The sequence below is a fragment of the Pelmatolapia mariae genome, linkage group LG3_W (genome assembly GCF_036321145.2).
Source record: "Pelmatolapia mariae isolate MD_Pm_ZW linkage group LG3_W, Pm_UMD_F_2, whole genome shotgun sequence".
Classification (NCBI taxonomy): Eukaryota; Metazoa; Chordata; class Actinopteri; order Cichliformes; family Cichlidae; genus Pelmatolapia; species Pelmatolapia mariae.
The window spans coordinates 53,628,484-53,649,309 of NC_086229.1; the positions used below are offsets into that span (position 1 = coordinate 53,628,484).

General features: G+C 39.7%; 1 protein-coding gene across 1 annotated transcript in view; it reads right to left on the bottom strand.

Moving 5' to 3' along the window:
* Nucleotides 1-203: 203 nt before the first annotated feature.
* The window catches only part of LOC134624651 (endophilin-A1-like), a 48,041-nt gene continuing 27,418 nt past the window's right edge, over nt 204-20,826 (bottom strand). The window contains exons 2-9 of the mRNA XM_063469675.1: nt 4,839-4,907; nt 3,671-3,743; nt 3,425-3,568; nt 3,099-3,232; nt 2,797-2,955; nt 2,240-2,343; nt 2,017-2,147; nt 204-409 (exon numbers count right to left, since the gene is read on the bottom strand). Of these exons, the coding sequence (XP_063325745.1) occupies nt 213-409; nt 2,017-2,147; nt 2,240-2,343; nt 2,797-2,955; nt 3,099-3,232; nt 3,425-3,568; nt 3,671-3,743; nt 4,839-4,907 (1,011 nt within the window). The 3' untranslated portion in view covers nt 204-212. The remainder of the gene's footprint in view (nt 410-2,016; nt 2,148-2,239; nt 2,344-2,796; nt 2,956-3,098; nt 3,233-3,424; nt 3,569-3,670; nt 3,744-4,838; nt 4,908-20,826) is intronic.

Genomic DNA, 20,826 nt, shown 5'->3' on the forward strand with positions numbered 1-20,826 from the left:
TCTTCTACTCTAATCGCTGCTCTACTGCCGCATCTTATGTATCCCATCTCGGGCTCCTCTCTCGTTTCAATCCATTTTGTGAAAGCAGAATCGCACAGAAGCACAGAAGAAGAAGAAGTAGAAGGAGGGCGTGGTTTGTTGTTTATGCAAATACAGGCTGTTTTCTGGATGTCTGGATTGGTCGAGGGGAAGGGGAAGGTTGGTAACAGGACCTAATGCGGGAGCGGCACCAGGATATCCACATAATTGATGGGGAAGAAGCCTGACTGGCCGTTGATCATACCCTCGTACCAGTTGTCATCGATCTGATTGGTCAGGGTGATGACATCCCCCTCTTTGAAGCCCAGCTCACCTTCGTTCTCTGGTTCAAAGTCGTAGAGCGCTCGACAACATGGCTGGTCCATAGGGGCTGTGAATGGACAGAAGCAAAAGATACCATGTCAGTTTCACTTTCTATGAGGCATTTTTGGTTTAGTCTGGTTTGTTTTGGTGTAGCTTAATGACAATGTTATACATGGGGCCTAGTTGATCAAGTAATGGCAGAATGTTTTGTTTTACTTAAGAATTTCTTGCTGTGGATTGAATGGGGCTAATTTGCTGGATATCAACATAATGGTTTGACAAGGCTCACCTGTTAACTGAAAACCATTGTAACTCACTAACTTTGAAATTCTGTTATACTCTGTAAAATAAATATAAATAACAATATATTAGCCAAGCACAACTAAAATCCAGAGAAAGTCAGGAGTCTTTTAAATAACTTTGTATATTTCATAATTAAACTTAAAAATAAAATCATGCGAGTCCTACAAGTACATTGTCTCAAATATGAAACACGTTTGACAGACTCTAACACTACTCTGGAAGGTAGAAAGGAACTTTCAGCTGCTAAATAATTTCCCAAGGGGTTGCCACAGTGGATGGATGCGCATGCTAATTTGGAACTCAGATTACACCAGATGCCGAGCACTGGGAGTACACTAGCTTGCGACCCCCGAGGCTTGGTTTGTGTCTCCTTTCTGACATGCTTTAATTTATTTTTTGGGGGGGCCCAGGATGCTGCCTGGCAGATAGAGCAATGAGCCACTGTGATGCCCTTTGTTTGATGGTGAAGTCTCATTGTGAAACCTTGAGATAAACATTTCTGAAATCTTTCCTGTGTTTTTCCAATTAAGGTGTTGAACATGGAGTCTGACTGAAAATTAGACAGACAGACAGACAGACAGACAGACAGATAATGACTTCTCAATCACAAGTTTGCAATGCCAATAAGTCAGATTTGCCCCACAATTATAAATTCACCCAGAGGCTTCACAACAGGCCACGTAAGCCTGTTGATAGGCCTTTCCCAAATCATTTTTGACGATCAATTTTGACCCAGATCAGGAATATATATATAAAAATGAACACTACACTCTCTTAAAGATGACTTCAAAATAGCCACTAAGACTAAAAACATCAAGCAATTGAGAACTGGGGTAATTTTCTTATACATTTAAATACAATCAGATCAGTGGAGTTATTCCCTGCTGATGAAATAAGGTTAATGCACTGCTGCAATGGTTTCACTTCTCTAGGCTTTTATGTAGAGTCTGTGGTAACTACTGCTTTTACAGGATGTATCGTATGTTGGGGTTCAGTGCCTTGCACTTTGCAGCATGGACAGGAAGGGTTAGGAATCAAACTGCCAACCCTGCAGTTAGTAGGCCAACCCGTTATAATAACTGAGCGATGTGTCCCCCCCCTCCTTTCCAGTGGGATTCCAAGTCTGATGGCAACCCTCATGACTTCTTCTATCTGGTAGACATGCTCGTCTTTTTGCTCGGACTACACGGGGCATCCCAGATCCTGAGTTGCCAAGACACTACATCAGATAAAACTGTTTTACTGCAGATACCTCATCTCGACTGGACATTATTTGACAGATACCATTGAGCTGGATTCTGGCAGTCATCTAACTGCAGATCAAAGAAGAAAACAAAGGTTTTCTTTCTTAGATTGACATCCTCTCTCTACCTGGTGATCTTCCTGGGGATTTGGCAGAGTGTATCCCTCCATTGTGGCTTTCGCTGGGTGGCAGCAGCTCCAGTGTCATTCTGGGTTTTGGAGTGTACTCCTTCCTCGGTTTACTGGACACTTCTTTTATCCTGGAAGGAAGCCAGACAGTTAAGTTCTATCTAACCACACAATCTATTTTTATAGCTTTATTTCTATCCTGAGTAGGAGGCTGGATCGATACCTGTCCTCCATCTTCCTGGAGAGCTGTTGGAGGATTTCAGAGGCACGGCTGTGGTATTCAAACTGAGCTTGGACCAATGCTGAGAGCTGGCTCACCTGCTCTATCTGCAACACACACATAAACGTGTTTTTTTGTTGTATTTTTTCTTCCAAACCGTGCTCCATACCCACGCTGGGCTGGGACTGGCTTGGCACAGGAAGGCACAAGATTGCTTGTCTTTTCCATGTTTGTATATAACATCAATTTTTTTACTTGGAACATGTCAGTAACAAGAATAGACCTTAATATTTGACTTAATATGTTTCCCCCCCCCTTTTTTTTATAACATTCAACTTGTTTTTGTGGCTGTGGTATAAAATCTTCTTTTAATTTGCTGAGGGCACAACATGATTAGTTTTTCTTCTTCTGATTGGTCCTCAAAACTCTGTTTTGGTATTAATGATCTGAGATTATTTAACACTTTCCTCTATCTGTAGAGCTAAGGAACATATTTACCTTCAGCTCTGATAATAATAGGTTATGGTGGAATTGGAATACGTATATTACATTATCCTTACGTCGCTCTCCAGTAGGTTAAACATGCTCTGCTCTGCGATCTCTTTGCTCTCATCAAACTTCTCCAGTGCCTGTTTGATTTCGTCATCCTGGACTTTCCCCTGACGCTTCTTCTTGTAGTCGAAGTCCAGACGTCGGCCTTCCATCTTCTTCAAATGATGCTGGAATAGATGAGAAAGGAACATGTGAGATAAACCACTCTGAAAACAATTTAAGATTCACGTTGAAGAAGAATTCAACAACATGCCACCATTATAAATTCAATTTCCCACATATCTAATGTTATGGATTTGTGTTTACTGACCTGTATCTCTTTGAGGTCTTTATCATGAAGATTCTGCAGTGGATCAATGAAGTTCTGTTTGACCTCCATGTCCAGAGCATCTTTCACCTCCCCGAGTTCCTTCATCGCCTCACCAGCATCCATGAGGGCCAAGCCTGGAAGGAAAGTGAGAAATTAGCAAAAAGCCAATTTTTCTGAGCCCCCAAGGTTGCTACTTGCTTATGACCTATTTTCCTCTATTATCTAATCTTGAATTAGAAAAAATAATTAAAAATGGTTAACTTTGTACACTTCCAATTGTGCTGATACTATCTTAAGTCATTTAACAGGTATACATTCCCATTTACCGAAGCTGGACTCCTCTCCTAACTCCCGTCCAAACTTCAACATGGCGTCTCCTAAGACGGTCTCAGCCTGTGGGTAACCAGGTCCTTTTTCCTGCCCACGGATCTTTGACATGGTGTTGATCATACTCAGCTTGGCTCTTGATGCTTTAAAAAGCAGAAATAAAATCAGGAGTCACAATTTGAATTACAATATATTAGTTTTGCAATATTTTTTTTAGTATGCTGCAACCTTTGTATATTTAATACCTGGGTTAGGCTGAAGGTATTCTGTAGTTTTGGTCATGATGTCCAACACTGCTCTGCTGGTGACGTCCACCTTCTGCAGGGGAAACACCAGACTATCAGCATGTCAACTGATACTCACTCGTATAAACAGAGTAGAAAGTCCAGGAACAACTTCAACTACTTCCAAAGTGCATAGAGCAGCTCCAGCAACGTTTGCAGTATCCAGTATAACTCTGTTATTCTTCCTGTGTATTTAGGCTTGCGGCCTTCATTAAGGTAATTATGAAACATATTGTTAACAACATGTTTGGTAGGATATTTTATAAAGCAGAAAAAATAAATCAAAACAACAACATGTGACCAACACATACAGAGTCAGTGATTATCCCTGGCAATAGAAAACTTGGGTGGTATCTTATATAGCCATAACCTGGAAAAGTGCAACTTCACCCTCAGTGACATAGGCCTAGAGATAAGTCTGCCATCCCCTCTACCATATATTACTAGGGGGAAAAAATCTGTATTCCCCAACCCTACAAACTGGAAACGCAGAATGTTCACCTTCAAATTAGAAGCTGCACCTTAATGTCGAAACCAATGCATTTTAAAAAGTGCACTTTTACTTTGAAGGTGAACGCTCTGTTTCTGTTAATGACCCTGATGAAGGCCAACAGCTCATCAGTTATTACTCAAGTAATAAAGTTGCTCTATATACTACAATTAATACAGCTTTGCAATATTTTCTAGATATATCTAGATATACATTAAAAAAAATCTGCTGGTGTAATACCGGTTTACAAGTCTGTAAGACTCATATATGGTCAAAGTGAAGCAACAGATAGCAGTCAGTTAGGCTGTAGTTAGAGCACCAAACTTTACCTTTAGTTATGTCTTGTTTAATAAAAAAACAAACAAACCATAAGCATAATTTAAAGTATGCTAGTCAATCTCTCTGCTGTGGCCACTTACTTCATGGATTAGATCCAAGAAGTATTCTGGCACCAAAACTTCTCTCAGAAAATTGTCATTGAAGCTTCCAGGTTATTTTAGTGATTATATCAACAAGTATAACTTTTAAATTAGACTCTACCAGCAGGGAGTAAGAGAGATCCGGTTTCTCTCTGCTTCTACTCTTAACACTAAGCTAAGATTAAATTTGGTATCAGATCACAGACAAATAGAAAATTACCTTCTCCATTTCTTTAAAGTCATCATCTAGCTTGGTTCCTTCCGCACCTCCAACCTTCTCGCTGACTTTCTGTAATAAGAAATCAGAGGAAAGAGAAAGAAAGGGGAAGAAATATGGTTAATTTCATATTTGAGTAGCTTTAATTACTCAAACCCACCCTCGGAGGAAGAAACACCAAATTGTGTTTAAAGTGGTAATGAAGAGAAAGTCTGGCTGTGTGATAAGAGCAAAGGCAGAAAAAAAGGAAGTGTTGTACAAAATAATTTATGCAGGAAAAAAGAGACGAGAAGGAAAGTCGGTGTGGAGTGACAATAGTTTTCACTCAACCTTTGATTCCTCGATTTTTTTGTCTTCTATTTTAATGCCATTAGAATACAGTGTTTCAGAGTGAGTCAATAACAGTTTATTTTCATCTGCGTCCTTGGCCTCTGCAGGCAGAAATTGAGCAGTTTGAATTCTCAGACAGTCTCTTCATCCTAAATAAAACCTCTTTCAGAGGGCCAAGCATCTCTCGACTGATGAGCCGGCTTTCTGCTTTCACTGCAATGCTTCAATATTTTTCTCAGAAACACGTTCAAGCCAGCGGCACCACTGAATTCATAGACAGCAGGCAGTCTGAATCTGCGTTCACCGGGTATTATGTTCACCCTCATTAGACGTCTCAATGAACCGTAACACTGAACCTCCAGCGCTAAAATTTCTTTTATTAAGGCTTATTAACTGATAATTGTATCAAGAAAACATAATAATGTGATTTTTCTTTCCCGCGGTCTTCTTTTTAAACAGACACGGATATTTCCTGTAAGTCAGCTGCAGCGCACCACAAGAAAGCAATTCAGATATTTTTACAATTGTTTTGAAACCTGCAGCTTTCTCACTATTATTGCTTTATTGCAGCTGAATTCATTTCTTTATAAGAGCCCAGTCAGAGACCAAAGGAACTCCAGCTGGGAATATTCAGCTGATTATATTACATTATTCAATAAAATGATAAAAGGATAAAACTTGCAATCACTTGTTCTGAGAATAAATCACATTTTTTGCTTGAATTTTTTCTTTTGTTACTGCAGTCTTGGTGTGGATATTATGAAAATGTGGACATTTAAAGTGTTAAAATATGGGTTTGGACAACAGAAGATTGCTCAATTATGAGTGTGACTCTGCACGAATGTGATGATGATAATGGATTAATTTACAATCCCACCATCACAGTTCTGGGAGTCTGAACACCAAAAAGCCTCCTGGCTTCTCTATGAAGTCACTTCAGTATGGTTCTCATTTTGAAGATCACAGAGCACAGTTAAACAGTGTAAAATAATAACAAAGAGAACCCAAATCACCACAAACTCACCAAAGAGACCCCAAATTACCAAATAGCTCCAATCTAACATAACGATAAACACCCACAGAATGACCTTAAAGCTACACAAAAGACCCACAAAGACCCACAAAAAAAGGTTTTTAAAAGCAGGGATAATAGCCAAAATTAACTACAAAGACACCCAAAAAATGAGCGAGAAAAACACCCTTAGTAATCTAAATGACACCAAAATGATGAGGAAACAATCATAAAGAGACAAAAAAGAACAAAAGGGCCACAAAAAGACAAAAGCTTACAGAGACCCAAAGCAGCCACAAAGTGACCACAAAGACACACAAAATTACAGAAATAAACCAAACGAGAAGGAAAACAGCCACAAAGAGACACAAACTTAAAAAAAATAGGGGGGTGGGGGGGACGAAAACAGCCTCATAGAAACACAAAGTTACCAGAACGGCCCTAAAGACAAGCAAAATAATCAGAGACAAGAGATACAAACAACCAGAAACCAACCATTCAAAGACAACGTAAACCACTCAAAACAATTAAAAGGGATCAAAAGAAACCAGTAAATGGCCACAACGACGACTGAAATTCCCAAAATAATCCCCAACACTAGCAGAACAACCCTGAAGAGACACAGAAGAAAAAAGAAATGAGTAAATATCAGACACCCCTGTGAAGTAAGGAAATTAAACACTTAAGAGACAAAACAAACACAAAGACACACTTAATTACTGAAATGATCCTAAAGACAAGCATAATTAACCACAAAGAGTCCACAGACGACCAACAAACGACAAAGTAACCTCAAGTAATTCATCTCTTTCAAAACAAGCAGTACTAGTTTTTCATCACTTAACCAAAATGTGATTATTTCCTTTAAAAATCTCTTCTTTTAGTGTTCAGACTGAACAAAAAAAGCAGGACCTAACGTTACACAACTACAGCCCTGTCTGTAATAACAAATACATAGTGGAGCGAATGAAGTCTGCACAGCAAAGACAGCAGACTCATCACAAATGCTACGACCTCCATCTGACTGCAATCACAGCGACGCTCAGTGAGTTATAGATATTGCCTTGCTTATATATAGATCTTTGTTCTGCTCTGCTTGTCACTGTAGGAGAGGGAGTTGCTGCAGAGTGACACTGCTTGCTTGCTAATCGCCTCAGGTTGCAGGGAAGGAGGAGACAGGGATTTTCCACAATCGTGACTCATATCAGACACCCACAGCTTAGTGAACCCATATGCACCTTTCCACTTATCTATGCAGTTGATACCAGTAAACAAATGCATAAAAACAACATACGGCAACAACAGCAGACAGCTGCACTTATGTATACTCATGCGTGACGGGTGAAAATGAATATTTAAACTGCTGTTGCCACTATTACTGTACTATAAGAAACCGTGAAATGCTCATCGGAAACAGTTGCCAAACATTTCTCTTAAGTTTCATACATGATTCAACCAAAATGTGCTGCATGATTAAAGTATGATGTTAGAATGACAAAAAATAAAGTTACTTCAAATAAAGTTAAAACTAATTAAATATACATATTGTAAACATTAACAGTCTGCAATTTGGATTTTTGATTTTTTTTTTTTAGAAAACAGAATAAAGTCATTTCATTGTTTATGTAATACAAATAAGACTAATTAAGAAAACTAAGCAACATACCCCATTGTTCTAGCTACCAAATTCAGCTAACATGAATCCTGTGTGAGTGTTGTTTAGCATTATGGCACGAGCAACCCCAGCTACCATCTCTTCTACCTAAAAAGGCAAAAGACATCCAGAAACAAAACACTCGAGGAAGGCCAGAGAAGAAAAAAAAACCCCAAAAAAACAACAACAACAAATACAAACAGGCAGTATAGTGGTTCACTCAGTGAGGAAACTCCTACACCCATCAACCACCCAAATTAGAGCCTAAACACCAACACATAGATGTGACAGAACCCAGATATCCCTACCCACTGCAACCCACAGTGAAGATCGGGAGGTAAGAATGAATAAACATTTGGTTCTTCTGACTCCTTTTCCAACAGGAAATCATCAACATTTGTTTTTTTTGTTCGTGTAAATATGCTTTCAGTGATTTATGTTTATTTATTTTTTGTTTGGTTTTATGGTTACTAAGACCTGTTGCTTATATGTTCGAAATAAACATTTGATTGATTGAATGATTGACTGATTGAATTTCATAACCTCTAAAAATGATCACTTGGATAGGAGCCAATGAACTGGATATGCAGTAGTCAAAAGTAACTCCACTTTAGCAGCAACAGTAAAATATGTAGTCATGCCAAAGGTAAAAATTAAAGTGGACTTTTCTGGTTTCTCCATTTCTGCACACATGGAGGCAAATTATGAAAACATGCAATTCGTGGAATGAGCAGCTAAAAATGTGTCTGGTACAGCAGATGTCACACATCTTCTTCATCAAAGCAACAAGCCATGCAAGCATAAAGATAAATATGTGCGTGTTTATGTAATGGCTTGTGCACCTGAGCACCTGTGTGTGCTTGTTATGACACAAGGCTGAGTGTGTCTCTCAGACAGGCAGAGAGAGCGAGGCGACATAATAATGAAAAAATATAAAAATGATGAAAATGTAAAAATAATGAAAAACAATAGCGGGGAAAGAAAGTGAGCAGGACAGACAGATGAGGAGGAAGATGCAGTTACCATGGAGACAGGGAGCTGACTGCATCCTTTCATATTTCTGAGAACCAAACACGCACATCGGCAGCCCTCCTGTCGTCTGCGAGGCGGCTGCGAGGCGGCTGCGGAGCGGCGCGCTGACACGCTGTTACGTAACTGCTTCTCTCTCAGCAGTGTTACTTTCTTCTAATATTTCCCTCTTACTGTCCCTCCATGCTGTATGTGACGACCCACTTTTACACCTCGCTGATGTTTATTTTTCCATCTTTTAGAGTGGAAACACTGCAAGCTGTACATCATCTAGAAAGGTGCAAAGTCAGGTTTTCTTCACAGAGTTTCACACCATGTTAGCAAAAGATGTAAGTTTGTTTTGAGGGAAAAATCACATTTCTGGAGCTCTCGAGGTCTCACTGTACCTCCATAATGTTTTTAACCCTTTTCCTATGTCAATACAGGGCTTTAGGCATCTGCTGATACTGGTTACTGATCTGACACCAGTGTTAATTTAATAAGCTGTATCCCTCACCCTTCAACACTCTGAGAAACTTCCATCAATTCACCACAGCTTATCCACTCCAGGGTCGCAGGAGCTCTAGGCCAATCTCAGCTGCTACTAGGTGGACAGGTCACCATTCTACCTAACCTTTGGCCAATAAAGAATCACTAGATAACCCAACATGCAGGTGTATGGACTGTGCGAGGAAAGTGGAGGAGGGAACCCACACAGGCACAGGGGAAACATGCAAACACCCCAGCTAGCTTACAGCCTCGAACCATCTTGCTGTGAGGCAACAGTGTTGCCAGCTCAGGGCCTAACTTCAGTGAACATCCTTCAAAAGTCCAAGATCACATGATTTTAGGGATTAGGGTACTTAGATCTCCAACCTGTTGACACTGTTAGCTTTCGCCATCCATGCATGCAATGCTAGCTTTCCTGTTACCCAGCAGTCCCCAACCTTTTTTTGTGCCACGGACCGGTTTATGTCCGACAATATTTTCAGGGACCGGCCTTTAAGGTGTCGTGGATAAATACAACAAAATAAAACCAGTACCAGTACCAAAAAAAAGAAGATTTATTCATAACACACAGGAAAAGACCCAGGGAAACCAAGTTAACGATAAAAAAAATTAAAAAAAATAACGCAAAAATTGATAAAAACCCTGAAAACCAAAATATTTCATACCCAAGCCTCAACTCTCGCGGCCCGGTACCAAACGACTCCGGTCCGTGGCACAGGGGTTGGGGACCGCTGCTGTTACTGACCCCTTTGGGATACTGAACACAGATCTGACCGACCCTTTGTCAGACTTGTATGAAGCAAATACCAGATCACTACATTTTCGTTTAACCCAGAAAGGCCAAGCATATAAAAGGAAAAAACATAAATAAATATGGCTTTTGTCACAATCTATTATAAAAGAATTATACCTTTGTGTGTGGGTGCCTCTGCAATTCACAAGGCATCTCACTATAATTTCCACAGCAGTAAACACACCAATTAAACTTCATCACCAGACGATTAGGCTGTTTTTAAACACAGAAAACAACCTACACCTATAACTGCTACTGGCACTAGAAAAATAATTTTTTGGGGGGGTGTTTCTTTGATCTGACAGCACACATTTAAAGCACCTTCCTACACTCCTTCATTACAGCATGGTAATAACAGAGTGCAGCTGCAGTTGTTGAGGAGCGGCGACTTTCACAAACACACAGTGTTTTACTTTAAAATACCTCAACCAACTGTGGAAAACAGCACAGTGTACGTCTCAATAACCGCATGATTTTGTTTAGATACAGTTTATATTTGTACTTGATAATGCAAAGAGTGAATCACAGCACAGATAGAAGAGAGATTTGCTTAACACCACAATTACATATAACTGATGAGCTGATTTACTCTACCGGGAACACCGGAGCAACAGGCGCTAATCAAATTATCACTCCTTCACCGATTCCAGGCTGTCACATCTAATTTTACAAACATGACATTAGTCTATTTTTGAGTCAAAGCTGCCTTCACGGAGATACCAGATACTAAACAAAACCCTGATAAAGTGATGACAACACATTTACCCTCGAGCACAGTGTAAACATGACAGATTACAGCACACATCAACGACGAAATACAATCTGATTAACACGAACAACATTTCTGTGCCATTCAGTCTTTGTCAGGTCACAAAAAGCATCCGCACTACCGACGATCATGAACACATGAGCAGCTTTATGCCTCCTAGGCGTCAGATTTTGAAAAACAAAAACACACGCCTTCAAGAGGACCGATACTGCTTTTGCTTATTTCCTGTTGCATAAACATGAGTGGTTATGGTTAACTGACTGCACTGTTACTCATGTATTGCTTTCTGAGCACTTATAATGCTTTTAATTACAGGCTACACCCTCTTTATTCTAACATTTACGCACTTTCTGTATATCACACATACAGACTTGCACTCTGATGAATGCATACAGGGGAATTCTGGGGGCTTTACCTAAAGAGACTTGGGATTGAACCACTGATCGTCTAATTGGTAGACAAGTCTACTGAGCTAAGTTTCGTATAATGAGGTTTAATAATGCCGCTCCCTTATTTACAAGGGGTCACCACTAGGGTAGCTTGCTTCCTCCAATGAACTTTACAAGGAGCAGCCATCATAGGAAAGTTGTCTTAAAGAAGCACGGAGCTAAGCTGCTGAACTGAAACGCTGCGCCAAGACCCAATGATCCATTGCTATGATACATAAGAATTATTTTTAAACTATGAATGATGAAAAGCTGCTCTGCTAGTGTCCAAGAAAAATATGGAGCTAGAGATGGGCAGATTTAATGCTTCTCAGTTTTCAGCCCAGGAGGTTACTGCTTAAATGCAAGAGTAGCCTCCAAGGCTTCAGAGCTGAAAAATGAAGCCATTCCGGAGAGTGTCATAAACTGCAGTTCCCATAATGGCCACTTGAAGGTGGCTCCAAAAGTAAGTTGATCACCATAGATCAGGGGTGTCCAACTCCAGGCTTCAAGGGCGGTGTCCTGCAATCCTCCTCAACACTGTCATGAAGTTTTCCAGAGGCCTGGTAATGAACTAATCATTTGATTCAGGTGTGCTGACCCAGGGTGATATCTAAAACCTGCAGGACACTGACACTTGAGGCCTGGAGTTGGACACCGCTGCCATAGAGGTTCAAGGCCAACTTCAAATAAAAAATAAACATGTTAATAGTGCAAACACTGGCTGTGGAGGTTTTCAGTCATCCAGGTCTTGGTAATCTAAGGAGCTTGGAAAGAAAAGCAGCTGGACTGAACCTCTCATCCAAGAATCTTCTTCAGTTCTAAGAACAATGGCGGAGAGTCCTTTTCCTTCCAAGCTCCTTCCAAGTAAATAATGGTTTAGTCCTTATGGATACACTTTCCACACTAGGTGATTTTTCTTTTTTAAAGGACCTCTTGTTTATGTTGTTGATGCCTTTATGACTATTTTTCATGATATTATTTGTACTTGTACTAAAATACCATCCAACAAATCCTCCAGCTGTAGTTTTGGTGAGTGATATTCTAATTACTGTACGGATACAGCTTGCTAACCATGTTTGCTAGCAGTAGCTGACAACTTAGGACTCTACCTTCTCATGTAAATATGTTCACTTTTGACTTCAAAAAAGTCAAAATGGCAGCAACCATTTGCTAATGTTAAGGCTTCAAAATTCAGACTCCAAAAAAGTTAGAAAAGGTGCCACCCTGGTAGTTGTGTCTATCCCTTATTTACCCTTGGAGGATTAGTGGATTTGGATTTTTTTCCTCACCAAATCACAGAAAAAGTTACTTTTTTGGCTTTAAACACATAAAAACTCAAAAATGGACCCAGTGGGTGCTTCTAGAGAAAGTCATTTCACACCCACAACCCTCCCACACACAAACAGAAACACAGACAGTAGAAGCTAACCACCTTTTAGACCACTGAGGCATTAACAAACCCCATCTGTTCTACATCTCTCCACCTCCACAGTTGCTCGTTATCATTTTCTCTCCTTAGCCTTTTACGACTCTTACTTCATCTGCTTTATTCTCTCTCTTCGCCTCCTCCTTTCCATCCTCTCTTTGTCCTTGATTTCCCCCTCACCCCTTCCACCTTACAATTACCCTCTCTTTTTTTTGCTGACTCACTCCAACTGATGCCACAAAAAAATAAACCTAATTACAAGACTGCCATAACAGGAACGACAGCGAAGAGGTCAAAGGTCAAAGGTTGTGGCACCTTGCCAGCAGAGAGAGAAGATAGCCTTTCCTCCAGCTGACATAAATTTTGTTTGGAAGGGAATTGGGCAATCAGGGAGAGTAAAGGTTGGCAGCCAGAGTCGGCTCATCTATCAGTCCGAACGGCTGCCAAAACACTCAAACGCCATCTTGAACTGTAGATGGATAAAAGGCTGGATTGATGGCAGGCTGTTATGCCAAAATGTAATAAGGTTGGTTTATAGAAAAACAAACATTTATATCTCCATCAATATTTTGAAATTTCTGGTGATTCTGGCCTTTGAAAAATTTTATTTGGTAATAAAAGATAATTAAGCATTTTTAATGACCCCTCAACCCAGCACGCTATATCACTAGTTTTCATTTTACTGCATTTAGGGAAGAACAGCTGAACTTGTAGTCCATAATTATTAGTGTGATACATTCAAGTACACAAGGACAAAGCACCACTTTAAACCATTAAAACTGCTTCATTTACTGCCACTGTGAAGGAGCTCTGCACTCACAAGTTAATGTTTTTTTCATCAGGGGGGTCAGGAGTTTTTCACTGTAGGGCGTTTCACTTAAATGAAGTAATAATGCTTCAGAGTAAGCACGCCATCCTCAGCCATCTGCATACGAGGTTCATCTTTGTTTGATTCATCAGCTGCAAGTTGGCTCTTTCATTCAGTACGTTTACAATTTAAGTGTGAAGCTGGCAGGAAGCTGATGCTGTGACACAAATGTACAGATTCAAATGAGTGTGGAGCCACTGCAGTTTCAGGAGGTTTATGAAAGGACATCTGATGAGAAAGAACCCTTCAGCGCGCAGAAATATCAATTCAAACCTGTCCAGTTTCAGATGGTTTCTAGGACAGACAGGAATCTGAAATAAAGTCAAAAATAGCTAATAAATCTACATTAACCATCACCGTATTTTTCGGGCTATAAGGCGCACTTAAAATCCTTTAATTTTCTCAAAAATCGACAGTGTGCCTTATAATCCGGTGCACCTTATGTATGAATTCTGGTTGTGCTTACTGACCTCGAACCGATTTTATGTGGTACACGGCGCTCATGCCGCACCACTTGATGGATTGTCGGAGCATTACAGCTACTGTAGTCAGGAGCCTCGCGGAGTAATCTGGGTCCAAACTCCGCTTCAGGTCCCAAAGTCAAATGAACACTGCGGAAGTTGAGGAAGCAAGAAGAATTTTTTTCATTATATTCCTCTGTTCAGCACTTTGGCCGACACTTGATGTCTTTTAAATGTGCTATATAAATAAAGATGACTTGACTTGACTTGAAGATGACTTGACTTGAATGAGTTGAGTAAAGTTTGGCTTATCTGACTGTTTTGTTTCGCTTAATGCGCCTTATAATCCGGTGCGCCTTATGGTCCGAAAAATACAGTCACTGGTTATTAAAATGCTTTCTGGTTTTATATGTTCAGTTACAAACCATGCCAAAACCCAAGAAACTAAACTATGAAGCAGTCTGTTTACATCTCAAGAGATTTTAGTCTTGTGAGATGTAAACAGTTTAATCTCAATGTTAAGATTTACCCTTTTAATTGATTATTACAAATACTAATATAGTATTAAAATAAAACATTACAGAAATTTGACTTGTTTTGTAACTGTAAATAACAGGGTTAGGGTTAGGACTCAAGGACAGCTTTTACAACACTAATCAATGCTAACAGCTGACCTGATTAATTACCCCCTTGGACTTTTGGGGGGGCAATAATGCGCACTGAACATTGATTCTTTAATTTATTATTCATACCTTTGTTGCACTTTTTATCCACGTTAAAGTTTATTGTGTTGCGTTTAGTGTCAACGTGGGACAGTTTTCCAATTTGGTTGTACTATTGTACTAAGTATGACTGTGCAATGACAATAAAGAGTCATCTTAACTTATTTGTAGGTCTGAGATTGGAAAGTTTGTATATTTTGGGGAATTTTTAAGGAAACTTAAAAAAAAAATTTTTTAAGGAAGTTTGCTGCCTTTGTTTAGGTTCAGCTTGGCTCAGCGTTTAAACTGGAGTGTTTTTCTTTTATTGTATTTTTGTGGTTGAAAGAAGATTTTCCTGCTTGTGTAAACTTTGGAAAGCCCCCATATTCAATATTCACGATGGTGAAACAGCTCAGGTGTCACTTTAATTACCTCCTGGTGTCATGTTGAATCCAGTTTGGACAAACATGATCATTAGTCAGCTACAGTTTCACTTAAAAACAATGTCCAGTGCTGCTTTTATATGATTCATTAGGTGTTACGGTATAATCTCCTGTTCTGTGCACTGCTGCCAGGCAGAAGTGATTTTGTTACACAAAGTGCTGAGAGGCTTTTGTCTTGGAGCCAGGTTCCTACACACGGTCCATTTATTTTACCAGCAGCAGCCATGGTTATATCATCTGATGTAGAAAGCTGGTGAATGTTCAGGAAAATTACGCAAGCTTTCGCCATCAGCTTCACAATGAGAAACCTAAACAGCAACCGCTCTTTGCAGCTTTATTTAGCCGAGGAATTATGAGTCGTCTCCTCGCAATTTACTCCTCAGAGAGAAAATGTGAGGCGCAGCAGGCTTTCAATTACCACACTGAGGGAGAGGGAGGTGTAGTTACCAGACCTGCAGTAAATCAGGATGAAAGACTGAGAGAGGGGAGTGATAGCTTTGTGATATTTTATGACACGCAGGGCTGAAAATCAGTGTGAGGGGATAAAAGTACATCTACAGAGACAGAGGGGCAATGAGTGAGCAGGGAAGAGGTCAGAGAAGTAAGAAGGATAGACAAATAAAGAGAAATTACACAATCTCAGAAAACAAACCAAGAAAGGATGTGATTTACCCTTCTCTGTAAGAAATCCATATAACAGTTTCATCAGCATGGGATTTCTCAGTTATCCAATGAAAAATACTAATTCTAGAACAGTAAAAGCCGTTGTCAGTTATGGGTTATGTGTTGTATTTAATTTTTTTTTTTTTTATTCCAAAAAACAAAGTCCAGTCTGTAAGTTTCTGCTGAGCAGTTGGAAATCGCAGGCAGTTCCTTTTGTGCAGTTTGGAGAGCTGCAGATGCAACACTTGACGCATTATTTAGACTAAATTTTACACGTTACAATGTAAACATTATATTTCTTTATTTCTTTAGCTTAATTACATATATTCCCAGCCTAAACTAAAACTTTGATGCTAAAGTAAACCCACCAGAGCCAGTTGTCTCTTTAAACCAAACTTTACGCCTTTGAAAAATTACATTTTTGGCTTCTTGGGAGCATTCAGAACAACACTGTCCTTCTTGATGAATATGTTACATTTGGGACAAACCAAGAAGAAATAGTCCAGCAAACCACCAATCACTGCAGACAAATTTAAGACGTCCCTGAGCAACAGGAATACCATAAAAAGACATCCACTGCCAGCCATTCATTAATAAACGGAGTATTTTGGTTTTCTGCTTTGAACCAGGATTTGAAAACGGACGAGTGAGTCTGAATAGAAGTAAATGACTGTAATTTATCATCTTAATCAATAAATAATAATGTACTTTACAGTAAATTTCAACAAATATTTTGGCTGTAAATCTAAAACAAAGTGCTGAAAGAAGCTAAAACACAATGTCATAATTATCTATGTGTTTGCTCTTCAAAAACTTTTATTTTTGTCCTTTGATCTCCTGTTCATTAAAAATATTGACTTTAGCACTTTTTTTTTGGATCAATTTAGCTTCTTACACGTGTCCAGGAGGAGACAAAAATCCCACTATAGTTGTGTCAGGAAAGGCAACCCCTGGTGGCAACCCCTAGTGAATAAGCCAAAAGTAGCTTTATGTGTGAAAAACAGTGTTCATGGGGTGAAATTAATATTTATATTTAGCAGGAAAGATCATATTTTTCATCCAGATGTTTTAAACTGATTTTAAATAAATTCTTTAAGCTGATAATATTAACTAAGACACTGCAGTTCTCAGGATATGAAGTTTATTAATTTATTTGGTACAAATGCATAATTTCCTCTCAGAGGAATAGCACTTTTTAAGAATCATATTTCCTTTATAGCTGTATTTTATCTCTTCTGATAGGCCTTCGACTTCAAGAAAATGAGCATTATGGCTGATTTGTATTGTTTATTATTCTGCACTACTGACCCCACCCTCTCTACAGACCCCAAACAGGAAGGCAGAATGAGACACACATAGAATGCATGAAAAGGATGTCGGAAAAAACACCAGAAGCATGAATCACTCCGCTTTGAAAACCACAAAGCTTTGAAGAAGTGTGTGTTTTGGATGAATACCCCCCAAAAAATTCAACCCAAGGGCAGGAAAACCCTCGGAAAGACGGAGATCACACACCCTGCGAGGTCTTTGGAGGACTGTTTATTCCCATTATCTGAATCTAAACTCTTCCTCAGAACCTCTCTAAATGATTCTAAAGAGATTGTAATCTAGACAGGACAGGAAAAGATCGGATCAGGGGCCTCATGGTGAATTAGAAGAGATAGAAAGGATAGGGAGATGAAAAAGTTGAAGACTGGAGGACATGAAGGGGCGAAGAAAAACAAAGCAGGAGCAGAGGATCACTGCAAAGCTTCTGCCTCACGTGTTGCATTATAATTCCTGCAGGTTTCACTGCTCTGCAGACACATATTTAATTCTCAAGAGGCGACATTCAGATTCCAGCAGAAAGCCCTTGACCAGCTGCACTGCAGCAGCTCACAGACAACACAAGCACCTCACCAACCAACACTCATGCATTATTAACAGCAGCGGTAGCAGGAATAGGAGAAGAGCAAGGAAATGCAGCAGAGCCACAGATCACCTCATAAACTCAATCCCTTCATTAATAAAGATTTGATGATGTCAAACACAACCTAATTTATTAACACAGAAGAAGACATGCTGTTTGCCCTGTTAAGTTACTGCAAGCTCTTCATATTCAATTCAATTCAATTCAATTCAATTTTATTTATATAGCGCCAAATCACAACAAAAGTCGCCTCAAGGCACTTCATAGGTACAGAGAAAAACCCAACAATCATATGACCCCCTATGAGCAAGCACTTTGGCGAAAACTCCCTTTTAACAGGAAGAAACCTCCGGCAGAACCAGGCTCAGGGAGGGGCGGGGCCATCTGCTGCGACCGGTTGGGGTGAAAGAAGGAAAACAGGATGAAAGACATGCTGTGGAAGAGAGACAGAGGTTAATAACAGATATGATTCAATGCAGAGAGGTCTGTTAACACATACTGAGTGAGAAAGGTGACTGGAAAGGAAAAACTCAATGCATCATGGGAATCCCCGGCAGCCTACGTCTATTGCAGCATAACTAAGGGAGGATTCAGGGTCACCTGGTCCAGCCCTAACTATATGCTTTAGCAAAAAGGAAAGTTTTAAGCCTAATCTTAAAAGTAGAGATAGTGTCTGTCTCCCGAATCCAACCTGGAAGCTGGTTCCACAGAAGAGGGGCCTGAAAACTGAAGGCTCTCCCTCCCATTCTACTTTTAAATACTCTAGGAACAACAAGTAGGCCTGCAGAGCGAGAGCGAAGTGCTCTAATAGGGTGATATGGTACTACAAGGTCATTAAGATAAGATGGGGTCTGATTATTTAAGACCTTGTATGTGAGGAGCAGGATTTTGAATTCAATTCTGGATTTAACAGGAAGCCAATGAAGGGAAGCCAAAACAGGAGAAATATGCTCTCTCTCTCTCATATAAATGCAACACTTCATTTAAGAGTTTGGAAGCCCTCTTTTTTTTTTATCAGTAGGGCCTCTATTGTGAGATATTTGCAGCCATAAAGCGAGCAGCAGCAGTCAGGGCTGAAAGGTGAAGCCAACACTCAAGTATTAAAAGCTGCAGTTCCACTAGTGGCCACTTGAGGCTCGCTCTAAGAAGTGAGTCACTCCCCATAGAGTCTCATGTTAAAATGTCCAACTCTACAGCAGAAACGAACATGATTACAGCCTGCTACAAACACCAGCTTGGTCTATATAGATAATTTGACCCTTCATTAGAACTGCACAGTGTATTATTGTTTTTATAACTCATCCATTTGGATTTACTTTAAAGCTTAAAGTTAGGGGTGTGTCCACTTTGGTGTGCACTGGCTTTTAATTAAGTTGGAGTTTACATATCCACCAGATGAGACCACAGGAAAAAAAAAAAACCCATTTCACAACATTTTCAGGCTTGGATGTGCCCCATCTCAGCTTGTCCACCTGACAGTAGAGCTCATTAAGCAGGAGCTCACATCACTTAGACTCACTTCACAAATTACAGCTATATTTGCTTTTAAAAACTCGAAACCTAAAAGCAAAATACAATCCTCCTGCTACTTAACAACCACTTGCTCACACATTAAACACTCTGCTCTGAGCAGCAAGCCTGCAGAGGGCGATTTCAAAGGCATTCTTGTATTTTAACTTCTTTAACTTCTCTACCTTCTTTACCTCATGCACGGTGTCTTTTGGTGAAGTTATTAAATCAGTCTCCCTCCAACTCAACAGACTAAGGTTCAGTTATTCACTGTTGACTACTACAGTAACTCAAAACCCTAAAATAATGGTACTTAAGACAGCTTCAGTATTCTCTCCATACATGAATATCCAATATTATCATCATCTAATGAGTTCTACGTGTTAATGCAGAACAAGTAGCAGATTGCAAGTGCTTATAACAATGGGTAAAACAAGCATAGCTGGGATTAAAGACAGCATTTGGGTGATTGTGTTGTTTCAGAGAGAAGAAGCTGGTTTAAACAGATTTCAGTCAGATCGAAATAAAAAGAATATAAATGGCCACAAACAAGTGAGCATGAAACTCAAAGGGCTTTTTAATGTTCTTTTTCAGCCCTTAAGGCATTCCTATGGAAGTCGTGTTAGTTCACAATCAATGCCCGATCAATAGCTGGTCTATAAGCAAAGGGATCTATAACCACTCTTGCTTGTGTCCTTGGGGCGCGAGCACTCAGTATCAATACGTAGAAAACAGAAAAGAGGTGAAATAGAGAAAACACACTGCAGCTAACAAAGCTTTAAAATTCAGGTTTCTGCTTTTCATCTTCATCCCGCTCTGTCTGCAAGGTTAAGGATGCTGCACAGAGCTTTTTGTTGACATTTCTCTTTTTGACAGGATAACACCTCTGTATAATTAGAGCGAACTAATAAGACATGCAGGATTCGTTATCTCAGGTAGCACATTTCCTATGAACCCACCTATAGAGAAAGTCCACTGACTTTATCACTCATATTAGTTGCTCCCTACAGGCTTAAATCTGAAATGCTGGCTCTGGAGTAGAATTGAAAGCTGGTTTTCACAAGTTCAACCACACTTTGAAAGGCCTTGCTAAATCTATTGTTTAAAAAAAAAAGAACAAAAACACATCTATCGTTTAAAGCGAATGTTTCAAGTCCACGATTTTGCATTAAAAACATATGCAGCTGGGTTTGTACCCCACATTTTAAAACCTTGACATTCACGTTAAGCATATTTGGATGAAATGGTGGAGTGCTGATTTTTGCAGGGCTGAAAAATTAAGCCAACACAAGCTACAGTTGGTCCAGTGGCCACATGAGGATGGCTCCAAAAGTGACTCAGTCCCCCTGACTCCTATGGTAAAATGTCCAAATTTATAGCCTGCTACAAAAACAGTCTTGGCCTCTATGGACAGTTTCCACCCTTCATTACAACTATGTAACTTAGCCATTTGAATTGTGCTAAAATTTAACATTAGGGACTCTGCTGCTCTAGTTGACAGGTGTCC